Below are 21,456 nucleotides of genomic sequence, written 5' to 3'. Positions count from 1 at the left end.
TATTTAAAAAGTTAGAAAATGAAGGTTTAAAAGTGCTTTTCAAACGGATAAAATGAAAAACAGATAATACCAGGTGTTGGCAGGAATGCTGAGGAACTGGTATATCCAGACACTGCTGAAAGCAATGTAAACTGGGACAACCACTTTGGAAAACTATTTGGAAATATCTACTAAAAGTGGACATGCACTTACTAAATGAGTAGCAATTCCACCCTTAGGTACATACCCAACAGAAATGCATATACATGTTGGTTGAAGGACATGTAAGAGAATGTTTATAGCAGCATTATTCAAACAGCCAAACGTTGCACCAACCCAAATATCCACATACAGTAAGATGGGTTATAAATTGTGACATATTCATACAGTGGAATACTATACAGCAACAAGAATGAAGAACTAAAATTAAAAGCAGTATCACGGATAAATGTCGTAAACATATTGTTGAGAAGCCAGATGCAAAACAGTTCGCACTCTACTATTCCATTTATATAAATTCAAAACAGGCAAAACTGAACTATAGTATTGGAAGTTGAGATATTTGTTATACTTGAGCTGGTAGTGATTTTAAGGGGTAATTTGTGTGGCACCTGGGATGCTAATAATGTTTCATTTCTTCAAGATGCTGATATCAAGTATGTTCACTTTCTGAAAATACAGTGAGCTGTGTTAAGGATTTGTTCACTTTTCTGTATGTGTGTTATAATTGAATTAAAATATTCATTAAAAAATTATTTGCCAGTAGGATGAGAGCTAGGAAAGAAGTGTAAATAGAAGTGTTGGTTTTCATCATTCTTTCTATTTGTTATATGAATGTATTCCTTTGCAAACAAAATGAATATTATGTAACCATTTTAAATTTTTGCTATTTAACATCAAATAACTTAGAGCGTGATGAAACGGAATGAATATAGAGAAAACAATATTTTATTAAGACAGTTCATTGCAACAAGTACCAACGGAAGGAGCAAAAATTTCAGGAAAATCAACAGCATGCAAGGATTTGGAATGGCACACTATAAATAAATGCAATGACAACAGAATTTAGTTTTCCAAACTTGGACAAGGTAAAGTTAAATGGACTAATTCATTACAAAAAGGAAATCAAGGCTATACCTGAAGATGAAATTTTTCTCCATGACACCCTCAAATTCGGTATCTGGGGAAATTAGAGATAAACGACAAATACCTTGCATCATGATGAGATCCCTAACTGAATCCAAAGCTATTCTGGAAGTTTGTGTTTTCCTCTATTTCTTCACCAGCGCCCTGGGTCGGGAGGTTGGGGAGAATCGGCTTCAAGAATTTAGATTCATTTAACCCAGAGCATCCCGTCAGACACACCTCGTACTGGTAGCTCTGGGACAGGGTCCCGGTGCCTCTGACGTCCACCAGGTGGCCCGGAAAGGGGCCCTCGGGCATCGAGCAGCGACCCACAGAGGCCGCCCCTCCCCTCCTGCACAGCCGCACCGCGACGAACACCAGCACCGAGAAGAGGAAGAGCGACGACACCGACGCCAAGGCGACCACCAGGTAGACGGTGAGCGCGGCGGCCGGAGCCGCGTCCACCGCTTCCGCTTCCGGGGCCGGCAGGTAGGGCTGCGAGAAGCCGTCCACCAGCAGCACGTGCAGCGTGACGCTGGCCGACAGCGGCGGCTCGCCGTTGTCCTTGACCAGCACCACCAGCCTGTGCTTGGCCGCGCCGCGCCCGCCCAGCAGCCAGGCCGTGCGCACCTCGCCGTTGTGCGCCCACACGCCGAACAGCCCGGGCTCCGTGGCCTTGAGCAGCTGGTACGACAGCCAGGCGTTCTGGCCCGAGTCGCCGTCCACCGCCACCACCTTGGTCACCAGGTAGCCCGCCTCGGCCGCCCTGGGCACCAGCTCGGTGCAGGGCGCCGAGGCGTTCTGCAGCGGGTACAGCACGAAGGGCGCGTTGTCGTTGTCGTCCGCCACGAGCACGCGCACCAGCGCCTGGCTGCTGAGCGCGGGGGAGCCGCGGTCGGCGGCGCCCACGCGGAACTCGAACGCCCGCAGGGCCTCGTAGTCCAGGGACCTCAGGGCGAACAGGTGGCCGTTGTCCGGGTTGATGGACACCAGGGAGGCCAGGGGCACGTGCGGGTCGAGGGGCGGCAGCAGCGAGTAGGTGACCTGGGCGTTGGCGCCCGCGTCTCTGTCTGTGGCGCGGACGCTGCCGATGTGCAGGGCGGGGCTGTTGTTCTCGCGGACGGACAGGGTGTAGGAGGTCTGGGTGAAGGCGGGGGCGTTGTCGTTGACGTCGGACACCAGCACGGTTATGTTGTGCTGGGTTTTCAGTCTCGGTGTCCCCATATCTGTGACGGTGATGGTGACGTTGTATTCCGCTCTGCTCTCTCTGTCCAGTGGCCTCTCGGTCACTAGGGTGTAAAAGTTTTTGAATGTGGATTTCAAAAGAAAGGGGAGATCGTTCTGGATGGAGCACACCATCCTACCGTTGTCCCCGGAATCTGGATCAGAAACACTGAAAACGGCCACCACAGTCTCTGGGGAGTTTTCTGGGGTAGAGCTGGTGAGCGTCGACATGGTCAGTTCAGGGACGTTGTCGTTCACATCCACCACGTCTATAACTACAGTGCATTTTCCTGAAAGGCCCCCGCCGTCTGTGGCTGCAATCTCCACGTTATAATATCGAGTTGCCTCGAAATCCAATGCCCTTTTCAGACGAATTTCTCCTGTTATTTCGTCTATTACAAATGGTTGAGTAACTTCATCCCCTTGGAATAGAGCGTAGGCTACATTCCCATTCGTTCCTGCATCTAAATCTCGGGCGGAGACAGCGACAACTAAGGAGTTTAGGGGGCTGTTCTCCGGAATCTGTACCTCATAGACCGACTGTAAAAACTCAGGGGCGTTGTCATTGATGTCCACGACTTCAATGCGGACTGCAGTGGTCCCGGACCTGGGCGGATCCCCACTATCCAGCGCCGTGAGGGTTAAACTGAGCTCAGGCCCTTCCTCCCGATCCAGAGGTTTGTCCAGCACCAGCTCTGGGTATTTTCTGCCATCTCCGCGATAATGAGTGACAACATGAAAATGGGAGTTGGGGCTGATTGTGTAATTCTGAATAGTGTTGCTACCTATGTCAAAGTCCTGAGCTATTTTCAAAGGAAACACAGTCCCTGTCTGGACGTTTTCTGGTATTTTTAGGAGCATCTCCCTCTCGAGGAACTCTGGGGAATGGTCATTTATATCTGTGAGCTGCAGATCAGCTTGAAAAAACTGCACCGGGTTTTCCAGTAATAGTTGGAAATGCAGTATGCAGGGATCTGTCGCCCCACACAGCACCTCCCGGTCTAGTTTTTCATATAGAAGCAAATTCCCGGTCGTTACATCCAGCTGCAAGAGCTGTTTATTTCCTTTGTAATGGATTCGCGCGCCCCGAGTAGCCAGTTCCCCCACCCTGAGCCCCAGGTCTTTTGCCAGGGTGGCCACAAAAGACCCACTTTCTGTTTCTTCTGGCATGGAATACCTAACTGCTTCAGAGCCAGCCTCCCACAAAAGCAACAATATAGCAAGAAAGATAACTTGCCTTTTCTGTAGCGTTTTTGCTGGTGCAGTCTCCATTGTTCAGAACCGGTTCAAGAACTTGCAGTTTCTTCAACTCCGTATGCAATCAACCCAGATGATTTGGTTAAATAAACTCGAATTAGATCTTTCTGACTGACCTGCAGTAGAACGATGCCCTTCTCTGGAGATCTCTGCCTCTAGATCTTATGTAAAATGCTTCCTTCTTTTAGAAAGCATTCAGAGTTCTGATTCCCAGCTTAATGGCTTCCCGGGTATCCACAGAGCCATTCATTCCTACTCCTAGCCTGCAGCACCACCAGGCGTCCTGATTTTACTATTGCATGTAGTATTTGCCGTCTCATTCCAAGTTAGAACCTTTTAAGTCACAGAAATGTTCCCAGTTGTATCTCCACTTCTCAGTTATTGTAAGTTCTAAATAAACATGTGCTAAGTTAACTTCCAGCGAAAGAATACTATTCAGAACAAACTAAAACACTAGTATTCCTCATAAAATATCTTTTGAGTACTTGAAGAAACTTTCTTTTGTGCGATTCTTATTTGATTATATTCAAGAAATAAGCAATAATGGATGTTTACAAAAGTTTACACTATTAAGATTATTTTTGTTAAATATTACCTATTAGAAAAGGGCATAAATCATGAGTGTACAACTCAAAAAATTTTCAGGAAGTAAACACACTCATAAGCAAAACCTAAATTAAAATTAAGGGCTTCCCTGGTGTTGCAGTGGTTGAGAGTCCGCCTGCCGATGCAGAGGACACGGGTTCGTGCACCGGTCCGGGAAGATCCCACATGCCGCGGAGCGGCCAGGCCCGTGAGCCATGGCCGCTGAGCCTGCGCGTCCGGAGCCTGTGCTCCGCAATGGGAGAGGCCACAACAGTGAGAGGCCCGCGTACCGCCAAAAAAAAAAAAAAAAAAAAAAAAAAAAAATTAAAATGTTACAAAAACCCTAGAAGCCCCCTCCTCTCATTGTCTGGTCACTACCCTCCCCCCTAAAGGTAAACACTCTCCTGATTTCTATTATCATAGAGCTTGTGTCTGTGTGTGTGTGTTTTTTGAACTTTTATACAAATGGAGTTATAGAGTGTTATGTTTGTCTTCTTTCACTCAACATTACCTTTGTAAAATTCATCTGTTACATATTGTTCTAATTTATTTTATTCTCATTGCTTTATGTTATTCTATTGTATGACTGTACCACCATTTGTTTTTTTATTCTCCAGCTGATGGACACTGGGGTTTTTCAGTTTGGGAATATTTTGAGTAGTGCTGCTGTGAACACTCTTGTATATGTCTTTGGTGTCTATGTGTGCATTTATATTTACTATATTCCTAGGAGTTAGACTGTTGTGCCTTAAGACGTGCACATATATATATAGCTTTAATAGATATTGCAAAACACTTTTCAATTTTGGTTTTACCAAAACCAGCAGAGTGAGAGTTTCAGTTGCTCCATATGCTTGTCAACATTTGATAATATCTTTTAATTTTAACCTCTCTGATGAGTGTGTAATGATGTAATATTGTAATTTTAATTAGCATTTCCCTGATGATTAATTAAATTGAGCTCATTTTTCACATGGTTATTTTTATTAGTGTATATTCTTGTGAAGTACATAAGTTTTTTGTCTATTTTTCTATTTAGGGTATTTGTCTTTTTTTCTTATTGATTTTTAGAAGTTCCTTATATATTCTGGGTATAAGTACTTTATTAGAAGTATGTATTGCAAATATTCTCTCCCATTCTATGGCATGCATTTTAACTCTTGTGGTATCTTTGAAGAACAAAACTTCTTAACTTTTACTCTAATTTTTCAATATTTTTTATTTGTGGTTAGAACTTTTTGTGTTTTCTTTAAATCTTTACACACACTAAAGTCAAGAAAATATTGTTGTATTGGTGCTTTTGAAAAATCAATTACTTTACTTTTCACATTTAGAGCTATAATCCTCCTGAAATTATTTTTTCATGTTAATGAGGTTAGGGTCAAATTTTTTTTTTCATATAAATATCCAAATGACTGCACCATCTATTGAAAAGAAGTTCCATTCCCAATTGTTTCTGACCTGCCAGTTTTTTCATAAATCAGGGGTCCATAGTTCTGTTCAAGAGTCTTTTTTTTCCCATTTTTCTCTTTGTTTATCCCACAATACAATATTATCTTAACTACTGTATTTCATAATAGGTTTTATTATCTGATTGCTAAGTCCTCCAGTTTTATTCTTTTTCTTTAAGATTGCTTTGGTTATTATTGTCCCTTTGTATTTCCATATAAACTTTACCTTTCTCTTTTTTTTAAGAATTTTTTTTTTGATGTGGACTTTTTTTTTTTTTTTTTTTGGTACGCGGGCCTCTCATAGTTGTGGTCTCTCCCGTTGCGGAGCACAGGCTCCGCGGCCACGGCTCATGGGCCCAGCCGCTCCGCAGCATGTGGGATCTTCCTGGACCGGGGCACGAACCTGTGTCCCCTGCATCGGCAGGCAGACTCTCGACCACTGCGCCACCAGGGAAGCCCTGGACTATTTTTTTAAAGTCTTTATTGAATTTGTTACAGTATTGCTCCTGATTCATGTTTTGGATTTTTGGCCACAGGCATGTGGAATCTTAGCTCCCTGATCAGGGATCAAACCCGCATCCCCTGCATTGGAAGGCAAAGTCTTAACCACTGGATAGCCAGGGAAGTCCCCATATAAACTTTAGATTTAGCTTGTCAGCTTCCACAAAGAAATCTGCTGAAGTTTTGTTTAGGATTTTATTGCATCTGTAGATTGAGAAGAGCTGACATATTCCCAACATTGAGTCTTCCAACTATTGAACATTATATATCCCTTTGTTTATTCAGATATTTAACTTTTCTCAATAATATTTTATATTTTTCAGTGTAGACGTCTTATGCATATTGTTATGTTTGTTTCTAGATATTTGATGTTTCTGAAACTACTGTAAATGATGCTTGAAAATTTTAATTTTCTGGGTTTTGTTGCTGTATAGAAATACAATTATTATATGCATGTAGACCTTATATCCAGTGGCATTACTTACTTCATTTATTAATCCTAATAAAGTCTGCAGATTCTTTATGACTTTTAATGTATACAATCATGTCATTTTTTAAAAAGACTTCTTATTTCTTCTCTTCCAATCATTGTGTCTTTTATTTTTTCTTCCCTTTATTCCACTGGTTAGAACGTATAGTAAAACACTGAAGTGAAATAGTAAAGGCAAGCATTCTTGTCTCATTCTTGATCCCTGAGGGAAAGTTTTAAATAATTTACCATTAAGGATAATGTTTACTGTAGGTTTTAAAATACTTTCTTGAAAGTTCCGTTCTGTTTTCATTTTGCTAACAATTTTACCATGAGTGTGTGCTGAATTTTATCTAGTGACTTTTTCTGTATCCATTGAGGTAATCATATGATTTTCCTCCTTTACCTATAAATGTAATGTAGTATATTGATTGGATTTGCATTCCTAAAATAACACAGTTTTCTCATAATTTATTATTTCTCTTTTATATATTTCTGAATCTTATTTACTGATGTTTTGTTTAGAATTTTTCCATCTGTGTTTGTAAAAGAGATTGGTCCCTAGTTTTCCTTCCTTATGATGTCCTATTCAGGTTTGGATGTCATAATCCATTGAAGTCATGCTGGTACCCAAATAATCTGGGAAATATTTCCTGTTTCTCTGTCTTCCAAAAGATTTTGTATAAATTGGTGTTAGTTGTTCCATGAGTATTTAGAAGAATTCACTAGTGTGAACTGAAGTGGCAAGGTTTTTAATCACAAGTTTAATTTACTTAAGATATGACTAATCAGATTTCTTCTTGTTTCAATTTTAGTAAATTGTGTTTTTAAAAGATGTTTTCCATTTTACATAAATTATCAACTTTATTGGCATACAGTTGTTCATAATATCCTCTTTTATTTTTTAATGTCTGTAGGATTGGTAGTGATGTTCCTTTTTCATTCCTGATATTTATGATTGATGTTTTCTTTCTTTTTAACATTAGTCTTATGAAGAGTTTTTTTTTTTCACTTTTTTTTTTTTTTTTGCTGTACGCGGGGCTCTCACTGTTGTGGCCTCTCCCGTTGCGGAGCACAGGCTCCGGACACGCAGGCTCAGCGGCCATGGTTCACGGGCCCAGCCGCTCCACGGCATGTGGGATCTTCCCGGACTGGGGCACGAACCCGTATCCCCTGCATCGCCAGGCGGATTCTCAAGCACTGCGCCACCAGGGAAGCCCTTATGAAGAGTTTTTAATAAGAGTTATTAATTATTACATGGAACCAACTTTAAGTTTTGTTAATCTTCTTGGTTGTATATTTGTCAGCTTTGTATTTATTTATGTTTATATATATGTATTATTTTCTTCCTTCTACATTGGTATTTGATTTGTTCTTTTTCTAGCTTCTCAGATGAAAGCTTAGATTATTGATTTTTAACTTTTCTTTTCTAACCCGTGCATTTAAAGTTTTAAAATTTCCCTGTAAAATCTGTTTTGATATATCAGATCTTAACTTTTACCCAGTTCAAAATATATGGAAATTTCTTCTGTGATTTCTTCTTTGACTGATGGATTATATTATTTAATTTTGAAGCATTTGGGTATTTCTTTTAAATTTGTATTTCTGTCTTAATTTCATTGTCAAAGAGCATATTGAGTGATTTCAATTCTTTAAAAAAATTAGAGACTTGCCTTATGACCCAGAATATGGATAATTTTGATATATGCATGTGCATATAAAAAGAACGTGTACTCTCCAGTGTACTACGTATGTCAGTTTATTCAAATATAATTACTGTGTTGTTCAGATTTTTAATATGCAGTGTAGATGTGTCTTCTTATTCTGTCAGGGGTTGAGAGAGTTGTAATACATCCTCCTCCTATGACTGGATTTATCTATTTCTTATTTATGTTCTTTCAGTTTAACTTTCTATGTTTTGTAATTATCTTATGGGGATATATTCAGTCTTAGAATTGATATACTTCTGGTATATTTACCTCCTTATCATTATGAAATATCTCTCTTTATCTCTAGTAATGCATCTTTCCTTAAAGTCTCCTTTGTCTTATGTGAGTATATCTATACTTGGTTTATTTTGGTTAGTTTTTGTGTCATGTATTTTTTTCTATTTTTAAATTTTCAAACTTTCTGTCATAACACACACACGGAGACACACACAGTTATGTGACAGCATATAGTTGAATTTTTCTTAAACCTAATCAGACAATATTGGTTGTTTAATTGGATTATTTAATCCAGTTGCAATTAATGTAATATTTGATATCTATCCACTTATATTTACCATCTAAATTTTTTCTGTTTGTCCCTAAAGTTTTTTTCTTCTTTTCGATTATTTAGATATTTATTTTTTTCCTTCGATTCATTTAAAAATTATTCTCCTTGTGATTATCTTAGAGATTACAACATCCATCTTTGATCTACAAGAGTCTAATACAAATTATTTAATTTTACTACTCCCATGATAATGCTTAGAACCTTAGAATTCCTTAACTCTGTTTAAAGCACCTGCCAAAATTTTACAATATTATTGACATGAATTAAAATTTTATATATATTTTAAATCCTTTAAGAAACTATTATTTTTGCCTTTAATAATCAATAGCAATTTATAGTTACCCTTATTCTTGTTCTTCATTTCTTCCTGCAAATCTGTGATTCCTTCAGGACTGTTTTCCTTCTGCCTAATGAATTCCACTAAAAGTATTTCTTTTAGTGCAGATGCGACTGTGATTAATTCTTGCAGTTTTTGTTTGTTTGAAAGCTTCATTTTTGAAAGATTAATTTCCGGTGACAGAATTCTAGTCTGGTAGTTATTTTTTTCAGGACTCTGAAGACATCATTCCTTTGTCTTTTGGCTGCTTGATAGTCAGCTCTCCATTTTATTGTTGTTCCTTTCAAAGCAATGTGTCATCTTCATGTGGTTGCTTTTAAGATTTTCTCTTTGACTTTGGTCTTTAGCAGCCTTTCTGTGATATTCCTAGCTGTGCTTTGTTTTTTATTTAACATCTTTATTGGTGTATAATTGCTTTACAATGTTGTGTTAGTTTCTGCTGTATAACCAAGTGAATCAGCTATATGTATACATATATCCCCATATCCCCTCCCTCTTGCATTTCCCTCCCAGTCTCCCATTCCCACCCCTCTAGGTGGTCACAAAACACTGAGCTGATCTCCCTGTGCTATGCAGCTGCTTCCCACTAACTATTTTACATTTGGTAGTGTATATATGTCAATACTACTCTCTTGCTTAGTCCCAGCTTACCCTTCCCTCTCCCCGTGTCCTTAAGTCCATTCTGTACGTCTGCGTCTTTATTCCTGTTCTGCTCCTAGGTTCATCAGAGCCTTTTTTTTCCTCTTAGATTCCATATATATGTGTTAGCATACGGTATTTATTTTTCTCTTTCTGACTTACTTCACTCTGTATGGCAGACTCTAGGTCCATCCACCTCACTACAAATAATTTTGTTTCTTTTTATGGCTGAGTAATATTCCATTCTATATATGTGCCACATCATCTTTATTCATTCGTCTGTCGACGGACACTTAGGTTGCTTCCATGTCCTGGCTATTGTAAATACTGCGGCAATGAACATTGTGGTACGTGACTTTTTAAAAAAAATAAATTTATTTATGTATTTATTTATTGTTGGCTGCGTTGGATCTTCTTTGCTGCATACGGGCTTTCTTAAGTTGTGGCGTGTGGGGGCTAGGCAATGAACATTGTGGTACATGACTTTTTTAAAAAAATAAATTTATTTATGTATTTATTTATTGTTGGCTGCGTTGGATCTTCTTTGCTGCATACGGGCTTTCTTAAGTTGTGGCGAGCGGGGGCTATTCTTCACTGTGGTGCATAGGCTTCTCAATGCGGTGGCCTCTGTTGTCGCAGAGCATGGGCTCTAGCCACACGGGCATCAGTAGTTGTGGCACACAGGCTTCAGTAGTTGTGGCACACGGGCTCAGCCGCTCCGGGGCATGTGGGATCTTCCTGGACCAGGGCTTGAACCTGTGCCCCCTGCATTGGCAGGCAGATTCTTAACCACTGCGCCACCAGGGAAGTTATATGTAGATTTTTTGATGATGGCTGTTCTGACCGGTGTAAGGTGATACCTCATTGTAGTTTTGATTTGCATTTCTCTAATGATTAGTGATGTTGAGCATCCTTTCATGTGTTTGTTGGCAATCTGTATATCTTCTTTGGAGAAATGTCTGTTTAGGTCTTCTGCCCATTTATGGATTGGGTTGTTTGTTTTTTTCATATTGAGCTGCATGAGCTTCTTGTATATTTTGGAGATTAATCCTTTGTCAGTTGCTTCATTTGCAAATATTTTCTCCCATTCTGAGGGTTGTCTTTTCATCTTGTTTATGTTTTCCTTTGCTGTGCAAAAGCTTTTAAGTTTCATTAGGTCCCATTTGTTTTTGTTTTTATTTCCATTTCTCTAGGAGGTGGGTCAAAAAGGATCTTGCTGTGGTTTATGTCATAGAGTGTTATGCCTATGTTTTCCTCTAAGAGTTTCATAGTGTCTGGCCTTACATTTAGGTCTTCGGTCCATTTTGAGTTTATTTTTCTGTATGGTGTTAGGGACTGTTCTAATTTCATTCTTTTACATGTAGCTGTCCAGTTTTCCCAACACCACTTACTGAAGAGGCTGTCTTTTCTCCATTGTATATTCTTGCCTCCTTTATCAAAAGGTCTTTTGTCTCCTTAGGTAGGTTTATTCCTAGGTATTTTATTCTTTTTGTTGCAACGGTAAATGGAAGGAAACAATAGCAAATATCAATAAAATGAAAAGCTGGTTCTCTGAGAAGATAAACAAAATTTATAAACCATTAGCCAGAGTCATCAAGAAAAAAGGGGAGAAGACTCAAATCGACAGAATTAGAAATGAAAAAGGAGAAGGAACAACTGACACTGCAGAAATACAAAGTATCATGAGAGATTACTACAAGCAACTATATATCAATAAAATGGACAACCTGGAAGAAATGGACAAATTCTTAGAAATGAACAGCCTTCCGAGACTGAAGCAGGAAGAAATATAAAATATGAACAGACCAATCACAAGCACTGAAATTGAAACTGTGAAGAAAAATCTTCTGACAAACAAAAGCCCAGGACCAGATGGCTTCACAGGAGAATTCTATCAAACATTTAAAGAAGGGCTAACATCTATCCTTCTCAAACTCTTCCAAATATAGCCGAAGGAGGAACACTCCCATACTCTTTCTACGAGGCGACCATCACCTTGATACGAAAACCAGACAAACGTAGAAAACTACAGGCCAATATCACTGGTGAACATATATGCAAAAATCCTCAACAAAACACTAGCAAACGGAATCCAACAGCACATTAAAGGATTATAAACCATGATCAAGTGAGGTTTATCCCAGGAATGCAAGGATTCTTCAATATACAAAAATCAATCAATGTGATGCACCATATTAAGAAATTGAAGGAGAAAAACCATATGATCATGTCAATCGATGCAGAGAAAGCTTTCAACAAATTCAACACCCATTTGTGATAAAAACGCTCCAGAAAGTAGGCATACAGTGAACTTTCGTCAACATAATAAAGGCTATATACGACAAACCCACAGCCAACATCATTGCATTCCTACACACTAATGATGAAAAATCTGAAAGAGAAATTAAGGAAACACTCCCATTTACCATTGTTTTTTATTCTCCTAATTGGGTTTCACTGAGCATCTTGAGCGGTACATTTTTTTCACCATTTTTGGAAAAATCTTGGTCATTATTTCTTTAAACATTGCTTATTCCCCATTCCTGGTCCTTCTAGGATTACAATCATATGTGTGTTGGAGTTTTTCGTTATGTTCCATATGTCACTAAATGTTCTTGTCTGTATTTTTAATTATTACATTCCTCAGTTCTTCTATTTGGATATTTAATATTGGCCTGTCTTGCATTCACTAATCCTATAATCCTTTACAACTACTATGCCATTACACAATCTAATATTTTTAAATTTCAGTTATTATATTCTTCAGTCCCAAAATTAATTTCCATTTTATTCCATTATCTAGTGAAATTCTCTTCTACCTATTTTCTGTATTCCTTATTTTAACATATCAGTCATACTTATTTTAACATCACTGTCAGTAAATTCTAGTATGTATTTTATCTGTAGGTCTTCTGTATTGTCTGTTTTTTCCTCTAAGTTTTATTCATGTCAACCAGCCTTTTTGTATGTGTGCCTCATAATTTTTTATTGAATGCTGAAGATTAATGTAAAAAGCTTCAGAATTTTCAGTTCAGAACTCAGTGTGTTCTCCACAGCCTTTCCCATGGCAGGTCACAAACTCTAATTTTCATGCATTAAGACTATTAAAACTTCACTCTGCTTTTCAGAAAGTTTCCTTCAAGTTTTTAGTCTTCTTCCCTGGAATGTCCCATAATTTAACAAGCATCATGAGGGGGAAAACTGGCCTTGAGCTTGAATCCTCCAGTTTGCCAAAGGCTATTGAAGTTACCCCATCCTGGCAGAAGCCTTTTGTCTCTTCTTTGAGTTTTCAAATTTCCTTAGGGCAATTTGACTGTAGGAGTCAGTTCAGAACTCCAGGGATTTTCCTTTTCAGGAATCTTAGCCCCTTCAGTTCTTTTTATATCATCTGCTGTCTGTTGCTTGAAACTGGTAATTTCTGAATTTAAAACAGGTTTTATTGTTGTTTTCTGCTGTTAGATAATCCATCTAACCGGGAAACAGAATTCCACCAAATATGTGTATAACTTATAATTTAAGACTATTTAAAAATCTATATTTTGTAATTTCTGGTAGTAAGAAATAGGGGGTCTTAAAGTGATGTGGGTTATATTGCCTTCAGTAGAATTTCTGCGCCTAAAACAGCATGTGTTAAACTCACTATATGCCATGCCTAAAAACAACAACAAAGGAATTGTAAAATATGCATATATAATAGAAGCACTTGAGAAACTGTGATTGAAATGGGTATTATTATCCAGATATTTGGCCTCCATTCTCTATTTTTGTTTTGCAAAAGTAGAACTGGCCTATTTTTCTTAAGGTATTCATTTTGTGGAAGTTATTTGGATTATATTTACTATTAAATTATAATCATTGAATTTTAAAATGTTGATCTATTCTACACCAAAGACTGGTGGTGATCCCCAGCTAGTAAGAAATGATCTATACTTTATAAATACACACAGTAATTTATAAAGTAATACACAAAGTAATTCATAAATTTACTCATATAAATTCATAAATGTTCTGAGTGTTTGGCCAGTCTCATTTGGGTGATTATACAAATTGGACTTTCCTGGCATAAACAAAAACATGAACTTAGATTTTCATAATGTTGAAATATATTGCTGAAAACTTCAATCACATTTCTTGTCATCATACATAAAAACTATTTCATTTAAATATCTAACAATAAATGGAGAAGTCGTTAAAGTTGACTACCATATTTATGTCTTATATATTTGTTTGTGTTTAATTTTGTTCTCATTTTTATCACTTTCTAATTTCAAGTATTAGATTGGACGAAGGCTAAAAGCTATGTTTCAATAATAAAACAGTAATTTTCCTTTTTTATTTCATTATATCCTTAGAAAAAATGTAATTCAGAGAAAGATGCAAGTAATTAAATTCCAGGAGGATGACACGAGATCTAAAAATAAATACTTAGGTTACAAAGCAGGGTCTTTAATTACTCACATTATGCCAGAAGTTCAATAACTGGTCTTATAGTTACATCCATATAAATTTAGTTGGAAACCACATAATCGTCTTGCTTGGCTTAATGAACACAACATAAAACAATTATAATTCAGATAAGTTTATCTTAATTTCTATTTCTATTCTTGTTGTCTTAAAAGAAAAAACAATGCTTATTTCTTACTACTAAAAGTTAGCATAACTGAAAAAGTAAATTTATGCAAAATACCCAAAAGCTACATTGAAGAACAAAACAAGGTGATTTGGAGATCAAAAATAAATCATCATTTTGTTCATAAAAGCTGCCCATGTTTGCAAAGTAACTTAAAATGAGCAATCAGACTAGAACATAATAACCGAAACCGAGAAGAAATTCTGACTCTTTTGAAACATGCAGAGAAACTGCAGGAAAACCAAGAAAAACACATGCGTTAAACTACATTTGAACTTCTATTAATAGGGCAAAAGGAAGGACAATAAAGTATATGCCCTCTACCTCTTGAGTCCTTTTAAAGGATTTAGGGTTTACTTAAGGTTCAAAGATTTTAAGTATTTTACCAAGCGCAGTGACTTAGTTTTATTTTAGTGAAGTGATATCAAGTTATATAAGATTTTCTCTTTGTTATTTATAAATGAGAATAATTTTTATTTTAATATCAGTGAGTATTTATGGAGCAATTACAATGTGTTACATAAGTAGCAGACAAGATAATCTCTAGCATATACGGTGCTCATAATGGGATATGGTCACAACTGTAGTGTATCAATAATTTAATGAAGTGCATGTTTAGGTACAATTTGGGAGAAACAAGTATGCTAATTTATATGTTCATGGCTATTCACGGGGGGGGGGCATAGCCTGGTAGAATACTGAACAAGAAAGGTCTAGGTAGCTACAAAGAATTTCAAACAATCTGGCCTTGCAAATATAAAGCTATGTGGTAAAGACAAGCACCAAAAATATACAGAAATGTAAAATTACACAGAAGCTTTAAAGTGTTTCCGTGAAAAGACATTAACCAAGAAGTTCCTTTAAATAAAATTTCTTCTTACAGTACTTGAGTAATTTATAGTTATGGAAAGATTAATCACCAAGAGAAGGTCAAATATGGAGAAATACATAATATCAAGTGTAAGTAAAAATGCTAAATCCAATGAATATTAATAAAAGGAAGATTTAGCACAGAGACATGCATAAGTTTGCAATAGAGATATACATATTTATACAATACAATCTCAAGAGAAAGTAACGCAATGTGAGTCAGGTTTAACAAAATTGAGAGGCTCACTTAACCAAATACGACACTTAACTGAACAAAACTATTCCTGCAGTTGGGGCTTTCTTTTAATTTCTATCTCTGTGTTCTGAACCAAGAGTTTGGGAAATACTGGCTTCAGGAATTTGAACTCACCAGTTTCATGGTCTCCCGTCAGACACACCTCGTACTGGTAGCTTTGGGACAGGGTCCCCGTGCCGCTGACGTCCAGCAGGTGGCCCGGAAAGGGGCCCTCGGGCACCGAGCAGCGACCCACCGAGGCCGCCCCGCCCCTCCTGCACAGCCGCACCGCGACGAACACCAGCACCGAGAAGAGGAAGAGCGACGACACCGACGCCAAGGCGACCACCAGGTAGACGGTGAGCGCGGCGGCCGGAGCCGCGCCTGCCGCTTCCGCTTCCGGGGCCGGCAGGTAGGGCTGCGAGAAGCCGTCCACCAGCAGCACGTGCAGCGTGACGCTGGCCGACAGCGGCGGCTCGCCGTTGTCCTTGACCAGCACCACCAGCCTGTGCTTGGCCGCGTCGCGCTCGCCCAGCAGCCGGGCCGTGCGCACCTCGCCGTTGTGCGCCCACACGCCGAACAGCCCGGGCTCCGTGGCCTTGAGCAGCTGGTACGACAGCCAGGCGTTCTGGCCCGAGTCGCCGTCCACCGCCACCACCTTGGTCACCAGGTAGCCCGCCTCGGCCGCCCTGGGCACCAGCTCGGTGCAGGGCGCCGAGGCGTTCTGCAGCGGGTACAGCACGAAGGGCGCGTTGTCGTTGTCGTCCGCCACGAGCACGCGCACCAGCGCCTGGCTGCTGAGCGCGGGGGAGCCGCGGTCGGCGGCGCCCACGCGGAACTCGAACGCCCGCAGGGCCTCGTAGTCCAGGGACCTCAGGGCGAACAGGTGGCCGTTGTCCGGGTTGATGGACACCAGGGAGGCCAGGGGCACGTGCGGGTCGAGGGGCGGCAGCAGCGAGTAGGTGACCTGGGCGTTGGCGCCCGCGTCTCTGTCTGTGGCGCGGACGCTGCCGATGTGCAGGGCGGGGCTGTTGTTCTCGCGGACGGACAGGGTGTAGGAGGTCTGGGTGAAGGCGGGGGCGTTGTCGTTGACGTCGGACACCAGCACGGTTATGTTGTGCTCAGTTTTCAGCCTGGGTGTTCCCATATCTGTGACTGTGATGGTGATGTTGTACTCGGCTGTGCTCTCTCTGTCCAGCGGTCTCTCTGTTACCAGGGTGTAGAAATTCTTTAGTGTCGGTTTTAGAATGAATGGCAGATTACCTGGAATAGAGCAAACCGTCCTTCCATTGTCTCCGGAGTCTCTATCTCGAATTCGGAAGATGGAGACTACAGTCTCAGGAGCATTTTCTGGGATGGAGCAGGTGAGTGAAGGTATGGTAAGTTCAGGGGCATTGTCATTCACATCTACCACCTCTATGACTACACTGCCTTTTCCGGAAAGGCCTCCTCCATCTGTAGCCTCAATTTCCACGTGGTAAGATTTAATTTGTTCAAAATCCAATTTCTTTGTCAGTCGGATTTCTCCTGTGACTTCATTTATTGAGAAAGTTTGTTTAATTTCCTCTGATGCTTGGAACAAGCCGTAGGAAACAGTCCCAAAGTTTCCAGCATCTACATCCCTAGCTAAAACGGTAAGTATTGGGGAGTCTAGGGGGCTGTTTTCCAGAACCTGCACCTCGTATGGAGTGTGGACAAACTCAGGAGCATTGTCATTGACATCCATGATCAGGATTCGTAACATGCTGGTGCCAGACCTAGGTGGAGACCCACCATCCAGCGCCATGAGGGTTAAGCTGAACTCAGGCTGCTCCTCTCGATCCAGTGCTTTGTCCTGCACCAAATCTGGATATTTCTTGCCCTCACTATGATTTCGAGTGACAACGTGAAAATGAGAATTGGGGCTGATAGTGTATTTTTGAAGACCATTGCTGCCCACATCCAAATCCTGAGCTAATTTCAACGGAAAAACAGTCCCTGGCTGGCTGTTTTCCGGTATTTTCAGGAGCATTTCCCTATTCGGGAATACTGGGGAGTGGTCATTTATGTCCTGGATTAATAGTTCTCCTTCAAAAAATTGCACCGGAGTTTCCAGGAACACTTGGAAATGCAGCACACAGGGTTCAGCGGGGCCACATATATCTTCCCGGTCTAGTTTCTCCCTCAAAAGCAAATCTCCAGTCTGGCGATCTAGCAGCAAGCGCTGCTTGTCATCGTCACACACCACCTGGGCCGACCGGGCAGCCAGCTCCCCAATTCCCAGGCCCAGGTCCTTGGTCAAATGGGCTATAAAGGAGACGCTCTCTGTTTCTTCCAACACAGAATAACGAATAGGCGCAGGGTGAGCCTGAGACAAGAATACCATCAAAATAAAGGTCATCACTTGCCTGTTTTGTTGAATTCTCTCTAGCGTCTCCATGCTGGAGCCAGAGTGCTTACATCCAATCCCTTCAGCAACCACAAAAAGACACGAGGTATTAAATTCTGACTTCTTGCATGGTAGAATCTTCACAAAATTGCCTTTAATCTTAAAGTCGTTTAGTATATCGCTACCCAAACTCATTGGTAACCCAGCACGGCTGGCAAAGCTTCTTCTGTGTGGTGTTGATTTCGTCTGGCAACAAAGGAATACGGGAGCTTTTTAGGGCTCTTTATTCACAGTCTTAGCCGGCAGCGCCACCCTGCGTCCTTATTGAGAAACTAAGACTGTAGTCTCAAGTCAGCCTGTTTTGGAAGTGTCCAAATGTAAGCCCTTTAAAAAAGTGTATAGAACTTTTAAAAGTTTTGTTATTCCATTAAATGGCTTAAGGTATAGGTTATTCCATTACATTGCATGAGCTAGAATAATTGTGAGCACAAAGCAAGGGGATATCTTCCTCTCCCCATACCCTTACAAGTGGAACTTAAAGAACTCCATTTCCCCTTTGTCATAATCTAACCAGGGGAGATAAACTCTTATAAAATTACAATTCATAATAGTTTTATCTGTTTATTTCCAAGTATGTGAGAAATTTATGATGATGCAAAAAGTTTGTGTAAGTTATTCAGTACCACCTGGTCTCAGGTTTTGTTTTTTTACAGTGGTGTGCAAACAGTAATACAGTTGAATAAAGAGGCATCTTGCTTTGTTATAAGTCCTTTTACAGTGTGAATCCACATTAAAATATTAAGGAGGTCAAATAGTATTAAAATCAGATTCTTAGATCCAGAGAGGAAATGGAAGGATTTTTACAGATAAAGAAACAGAAGCTCAGAGGGTGATAGGACTTGATTATTCTACTTGACTATTATCAGGATAATATCAAGACAAAATTGAGTGAAAATCATAGAATTTTATTAAGGTAAAGGCTTTAAGTTTAAGCTGATTTAGCTAGATATCTGTATTTAATAATGAGTTTGCTTCTTACCACATTGATTCTTTGAGCCCAGATATCACATTCCTTGACTAGCCAATTTGCGGGAAGACAAGAAGCAGTGATTTAAAACATTTTAATGTGTGAGCAAAGGTACCTCAAGCTTTGCCTACTTATATATGGTGAAGAGGAGAGACTTGATTATAAAATAGATTTCAGTGCAGCATGCAGCTATTGTGATTTCCGTGATACAGTAAGTTAACTGAGACACAGTTAATCAGTTTACTGGTTACAATTGGTATATTGAATGGAGTACCACTTATCTTGGTACATATGGGATTTCTCCTCCTTAAATATCCTGTAATTAATTACTTAATTAACTTCATAAATTATGATTCACATTTAATGAATTATTTTAAAATCATGTCAGTAATCTTAGATTCTGAAATGATAGAAAGTATTAGGAAAAATTATTATTATTATTTACTTTTTTTTGCCATGCTGCGCACATGCGGGGTCTTAATACCCCAACCAGAGATCAAACCCGTGTCCCCTGCAGTGGAAGCGTGGGGCCTTAACTGCTGGTCCGCCAGGGAAGTCCCAGGAAACATTATTTTTGAAAGAAGACTGGACTATAGTAGTCATTCAGTAAATATCATTTGGATAAATTAATTAACCCACTCTAATGATCATATTTCTACCTATATTAGAAGATTACTGTGAGATCATGCATTCAGCCATGAACATGTCTGACACTGAATACAGAATTCTGAGAGATGAGAGTATAATACACGCTAAGCACTGTTCAAATAAATTTACTTTTATTCTAGCTCTGTTAATTCCTGTTGTAAGAGATCTAGTAATAGCAATAATAGTAATATTAATATGCTGTAGAATTTTCTTTCATGTTTAATGCAAATCGGAGAAATATATATCAACATTAAGTGAAATGAAAAAATAATAATAAACATACTGAAAAGAAAAAAAGAATATTATTTTAGATATAAATGGAAAGCAATTTCCTGAATGAAACAAAAAATTGTTTCATACTATATTAACTGAGCTCTAGTTAGATTCAAGTTAAAGAGTTCAGGACAAAATTCAAACTAGATTTTGCTTACTTATTCCTATATGCTGACATAGTAATAGTGTTGCAAATTAGCTCTTTTTGATCCTTTTTGTCAATCCAAAGCAAATGAAATCTAGGTAATATTAACATATATGTGTCACTATATGCCAGATAGTATTCTAAGCATTTTACATACACTAACTCATTTTATCTCTCAAACAACCCTATGAGGTGGGCACTCTTATTAGGCACATTTTATAGACAAAGACATTGAGGAATAGAAAGTTTAAATAATCTGCCCATAGTCACGCACCATGTGAAATGGCAAAGGTAGGATTCAAACTGTTACAGAATGGCTCCAGAATCCATTCTTTGATCTAACTAAGTGGAATTAGAGAGGCGAACAACTTTTTAGATAATTTAGATCCAAACTTCAGCCTTGCCTTGGGTACACAGATATCATAGGTGAAATATATTTGTATTCAAATTTTCAATTAATATAAGAATCTTTTAAATAGTTTGTCTCCCTTTAGAGATAGGTACCAGCAAAAAGAGGTGCTTACAAAATTCAGAAACTGAAAGGAAAACTAAGAGTGTTTTGTTGAGATCATTAATTAGGTTTAAAAAAAAAACCTAAGAGTGACATGAATAATGAACTCCCTGTAGCCTTAAATATAATCCATATATATATATATATATATACACACATATATATGTATATATAAATAAATACCTATGTATGGATCTTTTGAAATGTTATCAGGGTGTAAAGTTAAAATCAAGAAAGGTGGCCTAAGATGATAGTTTAACATTGCATCATGGATTATTTTGCCAAACTGCCAAACTTATCAGAAAAAAACTATTATATCTGCATGGAAGAGGCATTAATGATAAAGAGAATGACCACCTGCAAAACCATTCCATTCCAGTCAGGAAAGCTGCATTATCCATTCTGAAGGATTCATACAACAACTTACACAATTGGTTGCCAGACCTGAAGCACAATATTTAAAACATTTCTTCCATTTTGAATACACAAAGAGAATAGTTAGAGGGATACTCTGGTAATTAAATATCAGTTTTAATTCCTCCCTGATAAAATATAGGCAAGAACTTTAAATATCATTGAGGGAAAGATAAAAATCATTTTAAAGGAATTTGAATACAAGAAGTCCTAAAGTTCAAATGCTAAACACATACTTTGAAGTTTTGAGTAGTCTCACTTGTTTAAAAAAAAAATGAGAGAATGTTTTTTTAAACTTCATGATGACTTGAGGGCTGTTTTGTTCTTAACTTGGAGGGGTAAAGTATAGAGGGATATTAAGCGATAATTGTTGAAAGGAGAGATAAATTGGTGAAATATGTATTAGATTTTAAATAGTATTTTTAGTTACCGAAATCACACTTCAAATAGTATTATTTCAAAATATTAAGCAGCATTGATAATTGGTAATT

General features: G+C 38.8%; 2 protein-coding genes across 2 annotated transcripts; both read right to left on the bottom strand.

Annotated features, from left to right (window-relative positions):
* Nucleotides 1–834: 834 nt before the first annotated feature.
* Nucleotides 835–3,716, bottom strand: LOC102990950 (protocadherin beta-5). The gene has a single exon (XM_007121349.4). The coding sequence runs from the start codon at nucleotides 3,598–3,600 to the stop codon at nucleotides 1,210–1,212; it is 2,391 nt and encodes a 796-aa protein (XP_007121411.2). The 5' UTR covers nucleotides 3,601–3,716; the 3' UTR covers nucleotides 835–1,209.
* Nucleotides 3,717–15,622: 11,906 nt separating this feature from the next.
* On the bottom strand, nucleotides 15,623–17,998 carry LOC102993455 (protocadherin beta-4). The gene has a single exon (XM_024121800.1). The coding sequence runs from the start codon at nucleotides 17,996–17,998 to the stop codon at nucleotides 15,623–15,625; it is 2,376 nt and encodes a 791-aa protein (XP_023977568.1).
* Between the last annotated feature and the right edge of the window lie 3,458 nt (nucleotides 17,999–21,456).

This window comes from Physeter macrocephalus, chromosome 8 (genome assembly GCF_002837175.3).
Source record: "Physeter macrocephalus isolate SW-GA chromosome 8, ASM283717v5, whole genome shotgun sequence".
Classification (NCBI taxonomy): Eukaryota; Metazoa; Chordata; class Mammalia; order Artiodactyla; family Physeteridae; genus Physeter; species Physeter macrocephalus.
This window is presented reverse-complemented; position numbering and strand designations above follow the sequence as displayed.

Bases quoted from the DNA above. Each gene is read 5' to 3' on its own strand.
- LOC102990950 (XM_007121349.4), bottom strand. From the start codon at position 3,600: ATGGAGACTGCACCAGCAAAAACGCTACAGAAAAGGCAAGTTATCTTT.
- LOC102993455 (XM_024121800.1), bottom strand. From the start codon at position 17,998: ATGGAGACGCTAGAGAGAATTCAACAAAACAGGCAAGTGATGACCTTT.